Here is an 18,695-nt window from a genome sequence, read left to right on the forward strand (position 1 = left end):
AAAGCAATTTTATATGCATTGCCTTGTTTACGCCTGGTCACCCAACTCTTAATTCTGTAAGATAACAAAAGATTATTAACCTACTTTTTTATAGATGAGAGAGTTGATGCTCAAAGAAGTTTAGTGTCTTTCCCCGGGTCTCCCAGGACCTGGACCAGAACCCAGGTCTCTGGCAGCTAGTTCAGCATTGTTTCCCACACCATGCTACCCAAGCTTCTTTTCATTGTCTTCTCAAGAATAAAAAGACAATACAATATGTTTCAAGACCCAAGGCCCATTAGAGACAATTCTATGAGGAAGTAAGATTATGATGTTAATCCAGCTAACATTTACTGAGTGCTTACTGTGTGCTAGACACAGTTCTGAGTACATTACATTTAGTGCTCCAAACAACCCTATGAAATAGTAGAAGAAAATTAGTTACCATCTTTTCCGGATCCTTGTTTTGTTTTTTGTTTTGTTTTTGTTTTTTGGTTCTGGCACCTCTGTTCCTATTGACTGAGGCTCAGTTGCTTTTCCATGAAAATGGGCGGGAGGCTCTGAGGCACAGTGCATATAGATAGCACTGTGGATGGATGGGTGGATCAAAGCAAATACAGCTTTTTCTAAGTTGGATTGTGTTGTTGTTCTTGTTGCTTTTACTAAAAATCATTACTGGACAGAAAAGTCAGTGAAATCGTTGCTGTTTTCTCTTGATCTCTATAGCCCCCAAAAGCTCTTTGCAGGATGTCCCAAAACCTCAGTTAATGCAGAAGGAAGAGCTTATCACTGTGCAACCCACAGACCTTTCTGCCAGGGAGTTTGTGGTTTACCAGTATGGCCTCTCCGTCCTGAACCTCCTCATCCCCGAGATGCATGTAAGTCTGGGTGCTGGCCTCTCTGTGGAGCAGTACTCTTGCAGCCAAGAAGGTCAAAGTGACCAGGAAGGAGGCTTTCGGGTGGTGGATATATGTTAGGATTAAGCAGCTGGAATAGGGAATTTGCTAGTCTCTCCTATAAAGGGACTGATAGAAGTCATTTTACCAATCTACAGTCTAATCTCTCAAATGATAATAAGTAGAGTCAATGAAGTACTTTGTACATGCCAGAAAATCTTCTAATAACTTGCATGAATTAATTCATTTAATGTTCACAAAAACCCTTTGACATAGATACTATTATTTTTTTCAAGTATAATCAACACAGTGTGATATTAGTTTCAGGGGTACAACATGATTCAACAAGTCTGTACAGTACTCAGTGCTCATCATGGTAAGTGTGCTGTCGATCCCCTTCACCTCTCTCCCACTCTCCCCTCCCCTCTGACAATCGTGAGTTTGTTCTTTGGGTTTTTTGTTTGTTTGTTTGTCTCTTTTCTTTGTTCATTTGTTTTGTTTCTTAAATTCCACATATGAGTGAAATCATGGTATTTGTCTTTCTTTGACTGACATATTTCACTTAGCATAACGCCCTCTAGGCCCTTCAGTGTTGTCACAGATGGAAAGATTTCATTTATTTTTTATGACTGATTAATATTCCATTTATATCTATATATAGATAGATAGATATGTATAGCACGTCTCTTTTATCCAGTCATCTATTGCTTCAATATCTTGGCTATTATAAATAATGCTGCAATAAACGTAGGAGTGCATATATCTTCTCAAATTAGTGTTTTCATTTTCTTTGAGTAAATATCCAGTAGTGGAATTACTGGATATTATGGTAATTCTATTTTTAATTTTTTGAGGAACTTCCATACTGTTTTCCACAATGACTCACCTGTTTGCATTCCCATCAGTGGTGCACGAGGGTTCCTTTTTCTCCACATCCTTGTCAACACTTGTTATTTCTTATGTTTTTTATTTTAGCCATTCTGACAGGTGTAAAGTGATATCTCATTGTGGCTTTCATATGCATTTCCCAATGATGAGTGACTTTGAGCACTTCTCATGTGTCTGTTGGCCATCTGGATGTCTTCTTTGGAGAAATGTCTACTCATGTCCCCTGCCCATTTTCAACCAGATTATTTGGTTTTCTGGTGTTGAGTTGTAATGAGTTCTTTATATATTTTGGATATTAACCCCTTACCAGATATATCATTTGCAAATATCTTCTCCCATTCAGTAGGTTGCTTTTTTGTTTTGTTGATGCATTCCTTCACTGTGCAAAAGCTTTTTACTTTTGTGTAGTCCCAGTAGTTTAATTTTACTTTTGTTTCTCTTGCCCTAGGAGACATATCTAGAAAAGTGTTTCTATGGCCAACATCAAAGAAATTACCGCCTATGTTTTTTTTTCTTCTAGGAATTTTATGGTTTCAGGTTTCACATTTAGATCTTTAGTGCATTTTGAGTTTATTTTTGTGTATGGTGTAAGAACGTGGTCCAGTTTCACTCTTATACTTGTAGTTGTTCCGTTTTCCCAACACCATTTGTGGAAGAGACCATTTTTGTCCCATTGTATATTCTTATCTCCTTTGTCATAGATTAATTGACCGTAAAAACATGGGTTATTTCTGGACTCTCTATTCCGTTCCATTGATCTATGTGTCTCTTTTTGGGCCAAGACCATACTGTTTTGATTACTATAGCTCGTAGTACTATATCTTGAAATCTGGAATTGTGGTACTTCCAGCTTCGTTTTTCTTTCTCAAGATTGCTTTGGCTATTTGAAGTTTCTTGTGGTCCCATAGACATTTTAGGATTATTTGTGGTAGCTCTGTGAAAAATACTATTGGTATTTTGACCAAGATTGCAATAAATCTGTAGATTGCTTTGGATAGTTTGGACACTTTAACAATATTTGTTCTTCCGATCCATGAGCATGGAATATCTTTCCATTTGTTTGTGTCATCTTCAATTTTCTTCATCAGTGTTTTAAAGATTTTATTTATTTATTTGTCAGAGAGAGAGCACAAGCAGGGGTAGTGGTAGACAGAGGGAAAAGCTGGCTTCTCGATGAGCAAGGAACCTGATGCAGGACTTGATCCTAGGACCCTGGGAGCATGACCTGAGCCAAAGGCAGACGCTTAACCACTGAGCCACCCAGGCTTCCCTTCCTTCATCAGTGTTTTATAGTTTGCAGAGTACAGGTCTTTCACCTCCTTGGTTAAGTCTATTCCTAGGTATTTTACTATTTTTGGTGCAATTGTAAATGGGACTGTTTCCTTAATTTCTCTTTCTGCTACTTCATTATTAGTTATAGAAATGCAACACTAAATATTAACTTTGTATCCTGTGACTTTACTGAATTCATATATCAGTTCTAGTAGTTTTTTGGTGGAGTCTTTAGGGTTTTCCATATATAGTATCATGTCACATACAAATAGTGAAAGTTTTACTTCTTCCTTACCAATTGGGATGCCTTTTACTTTTTTTTCTTGTCTGAGCGCTGTGGCTAGGATTTCCAGTGTTATGTTTAATAAAAGTGGTGAGAGTGGACATCCTTGTCTAATTCCTGATCTTACAGGAAAAGCTCCCAGTTTTAACACCATACGATGATGTTAGCTGTGGGTTTTTCACATGTGGCCTTTATTATATTCCCTCTTAACTACTTTGTTGAGGATTTTTATCATGAATGAATGTTGTATTTTGCCAAATGCTTTTTCTGCATCTATTGAGATGATCATATGGTTTTCATCCTTTCTCTTGTTAATGTGATGTATCCTGTTGATTGATTTGTGAATATTGAATCACACTTGCACCCCTGGAATAAATCCCACTTGATCGTGGTGAGTGATTTTTTTAAAGTACTGTTGGATTCAATTTGTTAATATTTTGTTGAGGATTTTTGCAACTATGTTCATCAGAGATATTGGCATATAGTTTTGGGGGGGAGCTGTAGTGTCTTTATCTGGTATAGGTATCAGGATGATGCTGGCCTCATAGAGTGAGTTTGGAAGCTTTCCTTCCTCTTCTGTCTATTGGAATAGCTTGAGAATAGGTATTAATTCTTCTTTAAATGTTCAGTAGAATTCACCTGGGAAGCTGTCTGGTCCTGGACTTTTGTTTGTTGGGAGGTTTTGTTTTGTTTTGTTTTAATTACTGATTCGATCTTATTGCTAGTAATTAGTCTGTCAAAATTTTCTGTTTCTTCCTGATGCAGTTTTGGAAGGTCATATGTTATTAGGAATTTACCCATTTCTTCTAGGTTGTCCAATTTGTGGGCATATAATTTTTCATAATATTTTCTTATAATCCTTTGTGTTTCTGTGGTGTTGGTTGTTATATCTCCAGGATCATTCATTTCTGATTTTATTTATTTGAGTCCTCTCCCTCTCTGTCTTTATGAATCTGGCTAAAGGTTTATCAGTTTTGAATTTTGTTAATCTTTTCAAAGAACCAGCTCCCAGTTTCATTGGTCTGTCCTGATTGTTTTTTTAGTCCCTATTTTATTTACTTTTACTCTCGGATTTATTATTTCCTTACTTCTACTGGCTTTTGGGCTTTGTTTGTTTTTCTTTTTCAAGCTCCTTTTGTTGTAAGGTTGGGTTGTTTATTTGAGATTCTTCTTGCTTCCTGAGTTAGGCCTATATTGCTATAATCCTCCATCTTACAACAGCTATTGCTGCGTCCCAAAGATTTGGGACCATTGTGTTTTCATTTTCATTTGTCTCCATATATTTTTTTATTTCATCTTTGATGTGTTGGTTGACCCATTTATTGTTTAGCAGCATGTTATTTAACCTCCACGTATTTGTGTTCTTTCTGGATTTTTTCTTGTAATTGATTTCTAGTTTCATTCCACTGTGGTTAGAAAATATTCATGATATGATTTCAGTCTTTTTTAATTTGTTGAGACTTGTTTTGTGTCCTAACATGTGAGCTATTCTGGAGAATGTTCCATGTGCTCTTGAAAAGAATATGTATTCTGTTTTTGGATGAAATGTTCTGAATGTATGCGTTCGATCTATCTGGTCCAATGTGTCATTCAAAGCCACTGTTTCCTTGTTGATTTTCTGTCTAGATGATCTACCCATTGATGTAAATGGGGTGGTAAAGTCCCTACTATTATTGTATTATGATTGGTTTCTTCCTTTATGTCTCTTAATAGTTGCTTTATATATTCGAATGCTCCCATGTTGAGTGCATAAATATTTACAATTTATTACAATCAGCTCTTATTTCTTATATCTCCTTGTTGAATTGTTCCCTTTATCATTAGGTAGAATTCTTTTTTGTCCCTTGTTACAGTTTTTGTTTTAAAGTCTGTTTTGTCCATTATTGATACTGCAGCTTTCTTTTAACTTCCATTTGCATGATAAATGTTTTTCCATACCTTCACTTTCAATCTGTGTCTTTAGGTTAAAATGAGTCTCTTGTAGGCAGCGTATAGATGGGTCTTGCTTTTTTATCCATTCAGTCACCCCACATCTTGATTGGTGTAGTTAGTCCATTTACATTCAAAGTAATTATTGAGGGTATACGAGCAGCTGCATTCCCCAGCCAGAACCTCCAAATGAAGTAATTATTGATAAATATGTACTTTTGCCATTTTGTTATGTGTTTTTACGATTGTTTTGTAGTTCTCCATTCCTTTCTTCGTTTACTCTCTTGCCTTAGTGATATGCTTGGATTCCTTTTCTCTTCATTTTTTGCCTATTACAGGTTTTTGGTTTGTGGTTACCATTAGGTTGATAGATAACTTCCTATGTATATAGCAGTCTATATTAAGTTGATGTTCACTTAAGTTTGAAGCCATCTAAAAGCACTAAAATTTGGGCATCTGGGTGGCTCAGTCAGTTAAGCGTTTGCCTTCAGCTCAGGTCATTATCCCATGGTCCTGGGATCCAGCTGCATTGAGCTCCCCGCTCACTGGGGAGTCTTCTTCTCCCCCCTCCCTCTGCCTGCTGCTCTGCCTACTTGTGCTCTCTCTTTCTCTCTCTGTCAAATAAATAAATAAAATCCTTAAAAAAAAATAAAAATAAAAGCACTAAAATTTTAATCCCCTCCCCAACATTTTATTTATATGATGCCATACTTTACATCCTTTTATTTTGGGAATTCCTTGACTGGTTTTTATAGATATAATTGATTTTACTGCTTTTGTGATTTAACTTCTGTACCTGTTTTTTTTTTAATTTTTTATTGTTATGTTAATCACCATATATTACATCATTTGTTTTGGTGTAGTGTTCCATGATTCATTGTTTGTTCATAACACCCAGTGCTCCATGCAGAATGTGCCCTCTTTAATACCCATAACCAGGCTAACCCATCCCCCTACCCTCCTCCCCTCTAGAACCCTCAGTTTGTTTTTCAGAGTCCATCATCTCTCCTGGTTCGTCTCCCCCTCTGACTTACTCCCCTTCATTCTTCCTCTCCTGCTATCTTCTTCTTTTTCTTTTTTCTTAAAATATGTTGCGTTATTTGTTTCAGAAGTACAGATCTGTGATTCAACAGTCTTACACAATTCACAGTGTTCACTGTAGCACATACCCTCCCCAATGTCTATCACCCAGCCTGTTTTATAAATGATTAATCTGCTTTTATTATGTTTCTATTTACTTATGAATTTTTTTTCCTTTCCTAATTTTATTACACCTGATTACAGCCTTTTCTTTCCACTTGAAGAATTACCTTCAATGTTTCCCATAAGGCTGGTTTAGTGGTGATGAACTCCTTTTACTTTTATTTTTCTGGGAAACTCTTTATCTGTCCTAATCTGAATTATAGCCTTGCTGGATAGAGTATTCTTGGTTGCAGTTTTTTTTCCCTTTCAGCATTTTGAATACATCATGCCACTGTCTTCTGGCCTGCAAAGTTCTGCTGAAAAATCAGCTGATAGCCTTATGAGGTTTCCCTTGTATGTAACTATTTTCTTTTCTCTTGATGCTTTTAAAATTCTCTTTATCACTACTTCCTACTACTTTAATTATTATATGTCTTGGTGTGGACCTCCTTGGATTGATTTTGGTGGGTGCTCTCTGTGCCTCCTGGATCTGCATGTCTGTTTCCTTCCCCAGATTGGGGAAGTTATTTCTTCTAATAAGTTTTCTGCCACTGATCTCTCTTTTCCTTCTGGGATCTGTGTAATGGGAATGTTACTGCACTTGATAGTGTTGGGATCCTGCCCTCCTTTCTCAAGACCAGTAAGTATCTTTATGACCATTACTTTGAATTCTCTATCAGGCATATTGCTTACCTTCATTTCATTGAGCTCTTTGCTCTGATTTTGTCCTGTTCTTTATTTGGGACATATTCCTCTATCTCCTCATTTTGTCTAACTCTGTGTTTGTTTCTATGTACTAGCGAAGTCAGCTAAGTCTCCTGCTCTTGAAAGTAGTGGCCACCAATTAATGCAATTCCTATCAAAATACCACCAGCATTTTTCACAGAGCTAGAACAATCAATCCTAAAATTTGTACGGGACAACAAAAGACCCCAAATAGCTAAAGAAATCTTGAAAAAGAAAAGGAAAGCTGGAGGCATCACAATTCCAGACTTCAAGTTATATTTCAAAGCTGTAGTGATCAAGACAGGACAGTACTGGCACAAAAACAGATGCATAGATCAATGGAACAGAAGAGAAAACCAAGAAATTAATCCACAACTATATGGTCAATTAACCTTTGACAAAGCAGGAAAGAGTATCCAGTGGAAAAAGGACAGTCTCTTCAACAAATGGTTTTGGGAAAACTGGACAACAACATGCAAAAGAATAAAATTGGACCACTTTCTTATGCCATTCACACATATAAATTCAAAACAGATGAAAGACCTAAATGTGAGGCAGCAAAGCATCAAAATCTTAGAGGAGAACACAAGTAGTAACCTCTCTGACATCAGCCATAGCAACTTCTTACTAGATATGTCTCCTGAGGCAAGGGAAACAAAAGCAAAAATAAACTACTGGGACTTCATCAAAATAAAAAGCTTCTGCACAGTGAAGGAAACAATCAACAAAACTAAAAGGCAACCTATGGAATGGGAGAAGATATTTGCAAATGACATATCTGATAAAGGGTTAGTATCTAAAATATATACAGAACTTATAAAACTCCACCCCCCAAAAACAAATAATGCAGTTAAAAGTCAGCAGAAGACATGAATAGTCATTTCTCCAAAGATGAAATCCAGATGGCCAACAGACATGAAAAGATGTTCAACATCACTCATCATCAGGGAAATGCAAATCAAAAACCACAATGAGATATCATCTCACACCTGACAGAATGGCTAAAATTAACACAGGAAACAACAGGTGTTGGTGAGGATGTGGAGAAAGGGGAACCCTGGTGCAGTGTTGGTGGGAATGCAAACTGGTGCAGCCACTTGAGAAAACAGTATGGAGACTCCTCAAAAAGTTGAAAATAGACCTACCCTAGGATCCAGCAATTGCACTACTAGGTATTTACAAAAATACTAATTTGAAGAGATACATGCACACCAATGTTTAGAGCAGCACTATCAATAATAGCCAAATTATGTAAAGAGCCCAAATGTCCATCAACTGATGAATCAATAAAGAAGATGTGGTGTGTGTGTGGTGTGTGTATATATATGTGTGTGTGTGTGTGTGTGTATACACCATACACACACACACACACACACACACACACACGATGGAATATTACTCAGCCATAAAAAAGAATGAGATCTTGCCATTTGCAATGACATGGATGGAGCTAAAGAGTATTATGCTAAGCAAAATAAGTCAGAGAAAGACAAACACTGTATGATTTCACTCACATGTGGAATTTAAGAACCAAAACAAATGAACATGGGGGGAAAAAAGAGGCAAACCAAGAAACAGTCTTAAATATGGGGAACAAACTGATGGTTACTGGAGGGGAGGTGGGCAGGGAGATGGGCGAAATAGGTGATGGGCACTGAGGAGGGCACTTGTGATGAGCACCGGGTGTTGTATGTAAATGATGAATCACTAAATTCTACACCTGAAACTAATATTACACTGTACATTAACTAACTGGAATTTAAATAAACACTTGGGGAAAAAAAGAAAAAAAAGAAATTATATCTTAAGAAGATATTACTGGAAAAAAAAGAAAAAGAAAGTAGCAGCCATATGAAGAAGAGGCCCAGTAGTGCCCTACAGTACAGTGTCCCCTGTTCACCAGACCAGATGTGCCAGGGGTGTGTCTCCTATGTATGTTTTGTGTACCCTACTGTTATCCTGAGACGCATCGACTTCAGTCCAGTCAGCTGTAATGGCCTACATTGCCTGTTGTGGGCAGGGTTTGGTCCCTATGCTGTTAAGGGGCCAGTCTGGGGCTACCCTGGGCTTGTGGTTGCGTCAGACCAGATGCGCGCCCTCAGCTCATTCACTAGCACTGCAGTCACATTGAACTACAGGTTACTTTCCTTGTGTTGTCCCCTGAGAGGCTTTCGTTTGTTGGTGGGGCCTATAGTCAGACAAGATGTCTGCCCCCAGTCCTTCTGTTGGGGTTGCAGGGACCCTGAACTACAAGACTCTCTGCTTATACTGCCCCTTATGAGGTTTTTGTTGGTAGGCAGGATCAGCAGTCATACCAGATGTCTGCTCCCCGCCCATTGCTGGGGCTGCAGTCAAACTGATACGTGTGGTTGTGTGGTTATCTCCTCCTCTTGCTGGGGGTTTGGTTCTCAGACACGTCTCCAGCTCTCCTACCCTTTTCAATGTGGTCTCCTCTCTGTGATTAACTGCGAAGACTCTGTTCTACCAGTCTTTGGGTCATTTTCTGGGTTAGTTACACTGATGTGGCTTTGATCTGAGTGTATCAATGGGACGAGATGAGCTTAGGATCCTCCTCCTCTGCCACCTTCCCAGGCCCCTATATCTATTTTTTTTTTCTCATTTTAAAAGTGAGGTGGGAAAATACAAAGTGATTGAGTTAACTTACCCAAGATTCCACAACCGAAAGGGTAGAATGGGGTGAGGACCCAGCCGTCATGCTCGAGCGCCCCCATGCCTGACTGCCACACTCTATTTAAAAAAGTAATAAATTAATTCTTATAGTTAGCATAAATATTAAACACATAAATACTCTTTGCACTTTCCTGTAGTGTGTGCTGAATCTTCTTATCCTGTTCCAATGCATTTACTTCCCATTAATTTGGTTGGTGCTGTGTAGCTGAGCCACATGAGAATTGTTTAGCAAGAAGATGGGTCTTGGTTTGGGTTTTATTTGTTTCCTATTCTTTTCAGGCTCCTGAAATCACCCTGCAGATTGCTTCTCATCTTCCTGCAATGGATGCCTCAGACAATGCCTTCCAAGGCTCCTTCTTCTATCAGGTGCTACAAATTCAGTTCCAGATGAGGGTTTGTAAAAGTCTAGGGTCTAAAAAGGAGCAAAAAGACCAAATGTTATAAAACATTTTTCTCTCTCAAGTCCTGAGAAGTCTTTATTCCCCCTTGGTAATAAGTCATTCAGTAAGGCATAATAAATGTCACCATGTAAAAGCTTTCTCCAATTAGTGAAATGAGTATGCCCCAGCCCAGAGAACCATAATGGCTTTGTGCCCCTTACTGAATCTCTGTCATCAAAGTCGATGGTTCCAGACTGGTATTTCCCATAAGAGTCGTGGTTCCAGCTTCAGCAGGTCCTGCACAACCAGCATCTTTCTGCAGAAAAGGGATTGAAATTATTCCTGCCCCTGCAGTTCCTCAAATACGCAGGATTGGCAGTGCCTTGGTGGCAGCCCAAAGCCGGCGTACACAGACCCGAAACACTGAGAACAGTTCGTTGGTAAACAGTGATTTGAGAGGGGCACTGCTAACCAATGCTAGAGGACTAGGAAGCCTTGACACTTGACTAGTTGGTTTTTAGGGGATGTCATAAGACCAAAAATTACGCTTTCGTTGCACCCTCCAAGCATCCTTTCACTTGATCCTCAAAGAAATCTATGAAGTAGGCAAGAATTTAATCCCATTTTACTGACAGGGAAGCCAACTCAGGATTCATTGGGTACTGTGCGTCAGGCACTTGGCCATGCGCCTTACATGCGCTATATCTTTTACAGTTTATAACAACCCAACCCTAGGGGGTGGGTGCTCTTGCTATCTCCATTTTATGAAGTAGGAGATTGAGGCCCATTGAGGCCAAGTGACTTTCCTAAGATCACAGGGTTAGCAGGAGTTTAAACTCAAGTTCTAAATTCAACCTCCTTTTTAACCACTGTGCTGTGTCGCTACCCAGAGCTCATTCCAGGGACAGATCTCAGACTATCTGGCTCGAAATTACCTAATGCTTTTCCATGCCAACCTATTGCCTGAACAATAGAGTTATTTCAAATCAATTAGACAAGACAGAATATTTAAGAACCTGATTACAATAAAGATATGAAAGACAAAGTCAGAGAGCCCTATAAGGCACCGATTCTCAGACTGGGGTCCTTGGACCTCATGGGTCAACCACCTGGGAAGCTTGGTAAACATGGAAATGCCAAGGACTCCCCTAAAGCAGCCCACAGAACCAGACATTCTGGGATGGGCCCCAAGAATAGAATCACTCCCTTGTGATTTTTATCTGCAGATACAATTTGAGAACCACTGGGTTAAGGAAACCTGCTTAAGGAAACGGTGATTGGAGGACATCAATAAAAAAACAGAGATGCATGAGTAACTTCGCTCTGAATTTCTAGTAGTTTATTTTCTGTACCACGGGGGAGCAAAAACTGGAGGAACAGTGGGGAACATGATTTATTCAGGGAGTTGAACTAAAGCAATACTTTTTCCCTCTACATCTGAATCTTTCCTTCAGTAAATTTCCATTAACCCCAGGGAGTCTCTGATATTATGATTCCAAAAGTTATTTTAAACCACATAAAACTAGGAAGAGAAAAAGGTAGTAGAAACATTCCCTGAGGTTGACATCTCTGTGTTTGGGTATCTCCTCTACTCAGAGCACTGAAAACGCACTGTTTGTTGGGAGAGATTCTTTGGCGTCTGCGGGAAGTTTCATTCTGCTGCTGATCCACTGCCTGGCCCACATCGCCGCCGAGGACTTCCGCCAGGATGCAAACCCTGCCTTTCTGAGGTCATTTTACAAGGTATTTATAAAATGCATGGGGCGCTTAGCTTTGCTCCCAGAATAACAAATTCTTTAAGCTGTGCAATATTTCAAAGCCACTTAGGTCCCATTGTTGGTCTCTGGTTCCTACTGCCTGGCCAGGAAGAAGGTTTTCCTGATCAAACTTCCTGTGGCAGCATATAACAAAATGCATGCACCCCTCTGTAGGAATCAGAGAGAAGTGGTCTTCCTATAAGAAAGGCATCCCAGCTTTCTGGGCTTACTCCCTTGTCGATACATAAGCCTCACCAGAATTGGAAATGACAGTCATAACCCATGGTAAGGGCAAGCAAAGATGATCCATACCAAGCCCCATTTTTCTTTCAACTATATATAGTTTTGAAGCTTTAATAGCAGTCACCTAGAATGGAACTGATCTGGCCCCCGCGCCGTTCCCTTGACCAGGGCCTTCGGGCTTATTTCGGGGAAGCATTCTTGACCACACTGCGGATGTCTGTGATCTCCTGGGACAGTAAGCTTGACCAGAGCATAAGCGCAGCTCTGCGGGACGAGCAGCCCATCTCTGAAAGAGAAAGAGATCTTCTCTCTTTACTCCTTGAAAGGAAGTGTGAGTCTTGCTTGGAGCCCGAGTCATCGGAAGAGGTAACTAATTTTAACTGGTGTAGCATATGTCAGTTAAAAGTTGACTTCTTCACAGAGTCAATGCCTCAGTGTCTGACCTGTTCAGATATTTCTGGCCTCCCCAGGTGGCACACTGCCTTGACACTCAGCCTGTTTCTCAAACCACATACGACAGTATATTTTTTAATCCTGTATTCTACAAGGCAGACAGTGGGTACCTGGCTCTTTGAGTTATGGGGATTGCAAATGAGGCTCCATAGTTACTTAACTCATGTCCCACTAACATATCAATTTGCAGAATTCCATCTATAAAACTCACTGTGACTCAGTAATTAAATTTAGATGCCCCGGTGGTAGCCTATTTACCGAACAGCAGTGTGTTGCTTTCTGTGCAAGCCTGACAAGGATATTCTTAATATTGTGTTATTTAAAATGCCTTTATAAGAATACTATCATCCAGCTTTTTAACTATTAAAAACATGTGTGATCTTAAAATTGTCATCCTCCATTAAAGATCAATTCGTTCTTGAGTTACAAACAAGAGCACCTTCTCTCTCATTAGTTATATAAAACTTTATACCTTTCAAAGCACTTTTATGTATTTGTTGTCTCATTTGATCCTACCAGCAACCCTGTAGAATAGGTAGCATGCATATTGTTTTTGGTAGCATACATATTTTTAGTCACATTTTGTATTTAAGGAGAGAATAAGCTATTTGCCCCAAGTCATGAAGCTATTTGTAGTGGCAGATCTGGGATCAGATTCTAGATCTCCTAAGTAAATTTCCATACACACCTCTCTATGGTCAGATCCCCATTAGTTACCAAGTCAGAGATTTATTTGGTGATTGTTGACGGTGATAGTGATGGTGATGGTGGTCATCTAGACCCCAGAATCGGTCACACCCCAGCTCCCACAGACCCCAGAGAGTGCTCAGTTCTCTCTCCTCCTCTGACAGTAGCATCAGACCCATCTGCTCACTTCCTCCTCCTCAGTACAGTCTTTCCTTGGCTCCCAGGACACCAGCATCCTCTGGGTTTCTCCTACCTGTTTGGCTCTTCCTTCTCCGTCTCCTTTGCTGATCCCACCGCTTCTCCCTGGCCTCTTCGTGAGGAGGGCCAGCGGTCAGTCCTGTCCTCTTCTTTTCTCTGGCTATATTCGCTCCCCTTGGGGATCTCATCCCATCTACTGGCGTAAACCCTATCCGTATGTCAAGGACCCTCAAATTTTTATCTCCAGGCCCATCCAACTCTCTAACGGAACCCATGTCCTCAACCGCTTGTAGCCACCTCCACTTGTAGGTCTAAGAAGCATCTCAAACTCAACATGCCCCGACCCCATCTTCTGTCCAAACCTCCTCTACTCGAAATCCTCCCCATCTCAGTTGATGGCAACTGTTTCTTCTGGTTTTTCAAGCCAAAGTCTTCCTGGAAACCTCTCTGTTGCAAACACCCCATAACCAATCCATCAGGAAATCCTATTGCTCTATTTTCAGAATAGAGCCATAGTATGACCACGTCTCATTGCCTACAGGGCTCAAAGCCTGGTGCGGGTGCTCATGCTCCCACCTGCAGTCCTGTAATACTTACTAACCGGTCCCCGATTCCAACCTTGCCTCTCCTCAGTCTGTTCTCAGCACATTGGTCGCAGTGATCCTCGTCAAATGAAAATGGGTCAGTTCAAACTCCTGCTGTGGCTCCTCATCTCACTTAGAGTCAAAGCCAAGGAAGCCAAGTCCCCTCGTCCCCCACCCCCTCACCTGCCACTCTTCCCCTTGGTCACTCGTCTCCAACCATGCTTTCCTTCTTGCTGGTCTTCAGACACACCCGCTGCACTCCCCGCTGCCTGCAACAGCAATGGTTCTCAACCAGCAGCGATTTTATCTCCCACAGGACATGTGGCAATGTCTGTAGACATTTTTGATTATCCTACGCCTTGGAGAGGGCTGCTACTGTTAACTAATGGAGAGAAGCCAGGGATGCCACTAAACAGCCCACAGTGTGCAGGACAGCCCCCACAACAAAATACTATCCACCCCAGAATGTCAGTGGTGCTGAGGTTGAGAAACCCCGGGCTAAGGAGTTAGAGCATGCACAACTCCCTTACCTCCTCCATGTCTTTGTTCAAGTGTCACCTCCTCTCTGAGGCCTGCTCAGGACTAGCCCATCTCATTTGCAACCCTCTTTTCTCCTGTTCATCAGCTTTTCCTTACTGTGCTCAACTTTTCTTTCTCCTGTATGATTTCCTAACGTACTACATAATTTACTCACTTAGGCTTGTTTATTACTTTTCCTCCCTAATAGAACATCAGCTCCATGAGGTCAGAGATGTTTGTCTGCTTTGTTTCCTGAGGTAGCGCCCATGCCAGGCTCATAAGGAGGCTTTCAGTATATTTACCATATTAATGAACAGGTTTGTAAGGACCCTGATGCTCTTATATACTGAAATATTCCAGTCTACCAGAGGTAACTACAAGGCAGGTCAGAGCAAACGTTTATTACTTACTTGCCATGTGCCAGGTCTTCTGCTGGGAGTTTTACATGCATCATCTCATTTAATCTTCCCTATACCCTTACAAGCTAGATGCTACTTTTATTCCTAACTTACAGGTGAAAAAACGCTTAGCAGTGTTAAAAACTTGCCCAAGACAGAGGTAGTTGTGGAGCTGGAAGGCTAGTCCTCTGTCAACCACCATCTACGGAGAGGTCTTGCTTTTATTTTAAAGACAGAATTGTATGTATTCTGCTCAGGTCCAGTCTAAGAAGATCCAGGAGTACTTAAGAGAAATGGGAGCAAAGGTATTAACTCTGTCCTCCACACTCTCCACAGTATATTAAGAGAAACACGGATCTTCTCCTCTTCACCAATATGGAACATTTTCTAAAATCCCTCCTCACCGCAGAACAACAGATCCCAAGAAAAGCAAGAGATCAGCATGGGGACGAAGAGAAGGTGAGATGCCCTTATGATCTACGGCATTAAGACTGTACTTTGCTATACACCTTGAAACATTTTATCATGTGTTTGGAGCCACCTTTGTAATTGAACATGTCAGCAGAACAAAGGATTGGAAATCAATGGTGGTAAGAAAAGCTACATCATCTGTCACTTTATTTAAGAGTTTTCCCAGTACAGGAGATGGTAGATCTTAGATCTCAGAGTTAGGAAGGAAGAGATCACAGTTTATCTCTCTGCCTTCAGGCAGGTAAAGCATTAATTAATCCCAGAGAGTGGGAACTGAGACTCAGACTAGCCCCCGTCCACCCAGCTGGAAGAGGGCAAGAAGTAACTAGAACTGGGTCCCTTGCCTTCTCATTCAGGGTTTCTTTCATTATGATACCTGCTGCTATTGTATAAAAGGTTGTTTGTTTTTTATCATAAGCATTAAAATGTTATATCTTTAGGGGCACCTGGCTGGCTTAGTCAGTAGAGCATATAATTCTTGATCTCGGGGTCCGGGAGTTCAAGCCCCATGTTGGGCATGTAGCCTACTTTAAAAAAAAAAGTTATATCTTTAAAAACCAACACATATTTTGGTTGCAAATGACCAACACTAATATTTTGTAAGGTATATGTATAATTAGCAAAGAGAAAAACCCCAAATACCTTCATTTTTCTCATGCAGAGATGTGACCTTACATGTCAAGATCAAGATCAGCAGCTAGCACCCCGGAGAAATAACTGAACACTGACTTCAGCCCTGGGCCCCAGTCCACTTTATGAAAAGTTACCACCCGTGTCTGGGGTGAAAACTACCTTTAAAACTTTATTAAAATACAACACAGCTTTTAAAAGTGCACATATCATAAATGCACTCCTCACAAATCGTCCAAAGTGAACATTTCCATGTAAACAACATCAAGAAAGACAACATCACCAGCCTCCCAGAAGTCCTCCATGTCCCCTCCATCTGGTCATTGGCCCCCCGAGAATAACCACTATCCTGACTTCATACATCAACTGTTTTTGTTTATTCATGAACTTCACATAAACAGAATCATAAATTATGAATTACTTTATCATTCCTTTTGTTCAGCATCATGTTTGTGAGGTGTATCCATATTGTTGCATGTTGTTGTAGTTTGCTGATTGTCTTTGCTATAAAACATTCCATTGTGGGGATATATCAACGTTTATTCTTTCCACTACTAATATTAGTGCCTGTGGGTATTTTCCAGTTTGGGGTTATTACAAATAGTCTTGTGCACTTTTAGTGACTATATGTAACTGTACCAAATAGATATTACTTAGAACTGGAAATTCTGGGTCTCAAGGGGTGATAGTTCTCTCCTTAGCAGATACTATCAACAGGACTTCCAAAGTGATTGTATGAATATCGACTGCCACCAGAAGGGAGTAAGGGTTCTGGTCACTCTCCATTTTTATCAACACTTAGAATGTTCCATCTTTTTTATTTTATGCATTCTTCTGGGTACATGGTTTTAACTTGCACTTTCCTGATGGCCTCTGAAACTGGGCACCGTCCATGTGTTTATACACCATTTGAGTGTCTTCTCTTGAGAAGTGCCAGTCGAGTATTTGCCGATTTTTCATTGGATTCCCAATTTAATTGATTTGTAGGAATTCTTTATTCTGCAAGTATTTTTCCTCATTCTGCAGATTGTCTTTTTATGAAAATAACTACATATAATGTTTCTTTTTCTGCTTCATTTTTTGATCTAGAAAGAAAATGGTGATCTTATTTCAGTCTGCAATTTAAAAGATGTTAAATATGGAACTATGATATCTAATAAGGTTAATAAGAGAATTTTTTAAATACCTGTAACATTGATGTGTCAATCACATAAATGTATACCTTCACCTTGGGTGGATATACAACATAACAAGAGGTTAATATTTGGCACAGAGGATAACATGCATACAATGGGACAAAAAAATCATTAGATCACATATTTTATTAAAATATTCATTATTTAGAGATACTGACTGAACCTCTTTCTAGAAATGTAAATTTGCACATATTGTCATTTATCGGGCTGATTAACTTATCTGAAATTGTCTGCTACTGAATCACACAAAGTAGTTAGATATATTTGCACAATATTTGGTGATCTGGAATGAGAATTTAGGGATCTGGCAATAAGATACAGGCCATGTGGCCTGCACAGAATTCGCTGTGGAAGCTCTGGTTGGAACACTTCAGAGAAATAAATAGTCATCTGAAACAAGTTTGAGTGCTGATCAGGAGAGACACAACCATCTCATGAATTCAATGGAAGCCAAAACATTTTTCTTCAAATACAAACTTCAAATCAAAAGCCGGCTCAAATGACAAACCCAATGCCAGCAATTCAAGCTGCTTCTCACATGGATAATTCTCTGTATTATACTCCAAGATGAGTAGCAGAAGGGATTTTTCTTTTTTACATAACCATTGTTATTGAGTCTTTCAAGCAAAGCAACAGAGACAGGCTAGTCAAGAAAACCTGACAAACGTTATGTGTGTGGATGATGAATAGCGAATTCAGTATCCACATCACATTCAAAAGTTTTAGCACTATGCATCTTTTGTCATAATGATGAGATGTCCATACTCAGCTGAGGATTTCACTCTAAATCTAACCAAAATACTAATGCTCAATTACTTTAGGGAAAATAAATTATAACTAAAAACACCAGATGACTGTGAAGACAAAAAGATTTACAATTCAGGTTTAACAAAGAGTTTTAAATCCAGCCATGAGGAGATTTTCTCAGATTCAATTCACTACACTGCCATCTTACGCAGATGCTGAGTCCTCATTTCTTTGCTGCTAGAGGTTGACCACTTCATCGTCTTAAATAATCACTCAGTTTAAAACACTAGCCAACAGGCAAAGTAAGTACCAAATCTGTCAGCCTTAAAACTGTTTCACTAGTTACTAGCTCAATTAAAACTCTCTGCTCCCTTCCTAGCACAGATACCAATAAAATGTCGTTGCCCTAAAAATGGACTATGAGATACCCATTCTCCTGTCTCTTCCAAGAACTGGGAATTCATAAACAAAGAACACCTCCCAAATCAAAGCAGAGTAACTTCATAAGATTAAAGATGTCTCCAGTACTTTTAGAAGAAGGTAAATCTTAGTTAGATATGATAAATACTGAGTGTGTATCCTCAAG

The 18,695-nt window shown here is 39.7% G+C and overlaps 1 protein-coding gene across 1 annotated transcript in view; it reads left to right on the forward strand.

The window, feature by feature from the left end:
• LOC112840426 (uncharacterized) overlaps positions 1-17,509 on the forward strand; it is a 34,024-nt gene extending 16,515 nt beyond the window's left edge. Inside the window, exons 25-30 of the mRNA XM_073904056.1 lie at positions 706-857; positions 10,126-10,212; positions 11,823-11,969; positions 12,395-12,592; positions 15,402-15,524; positions 16,198-17,509. Of these exons, the coding sequence (XP_073760157.1) occupies positions 706-857; positions 10,126-10,212; positions 11,823-11,969; positions 12,395-12,592; positions 15,402-15,524; positions 16,198-16,257 (767 nt within the window). The 3' untranslated portion in view covers positions 16,258-17,509. The remainder of the gene's footprint in view (positions 1-705; positions 858-10,125; positions 10,213-11,822; positions 11,970-12,394; positions 12,593-15,401; positions 15,525-16,197) is intronic.
• Positions 17,510-18,695: the final 1,186 nt, after the last annotated feature.

Source organism: Callorhinus ursinus, unplaced genomic scaffold (assembly GCF_003265705.2).
Source record: "Callorhinus ursinus isolate GAN/ISIS: 27379988/994484 unplaced genomic scaffold, GSC_fseal_2.0 scaffold19, whole genome shotgun sequence".
Taxonomy (NCBI): Eukaryota; Metazoa; Chordata; class Mammalia; order Carnivora; family Otariidae; genus Callorhinus; species Callorhinus ursinus.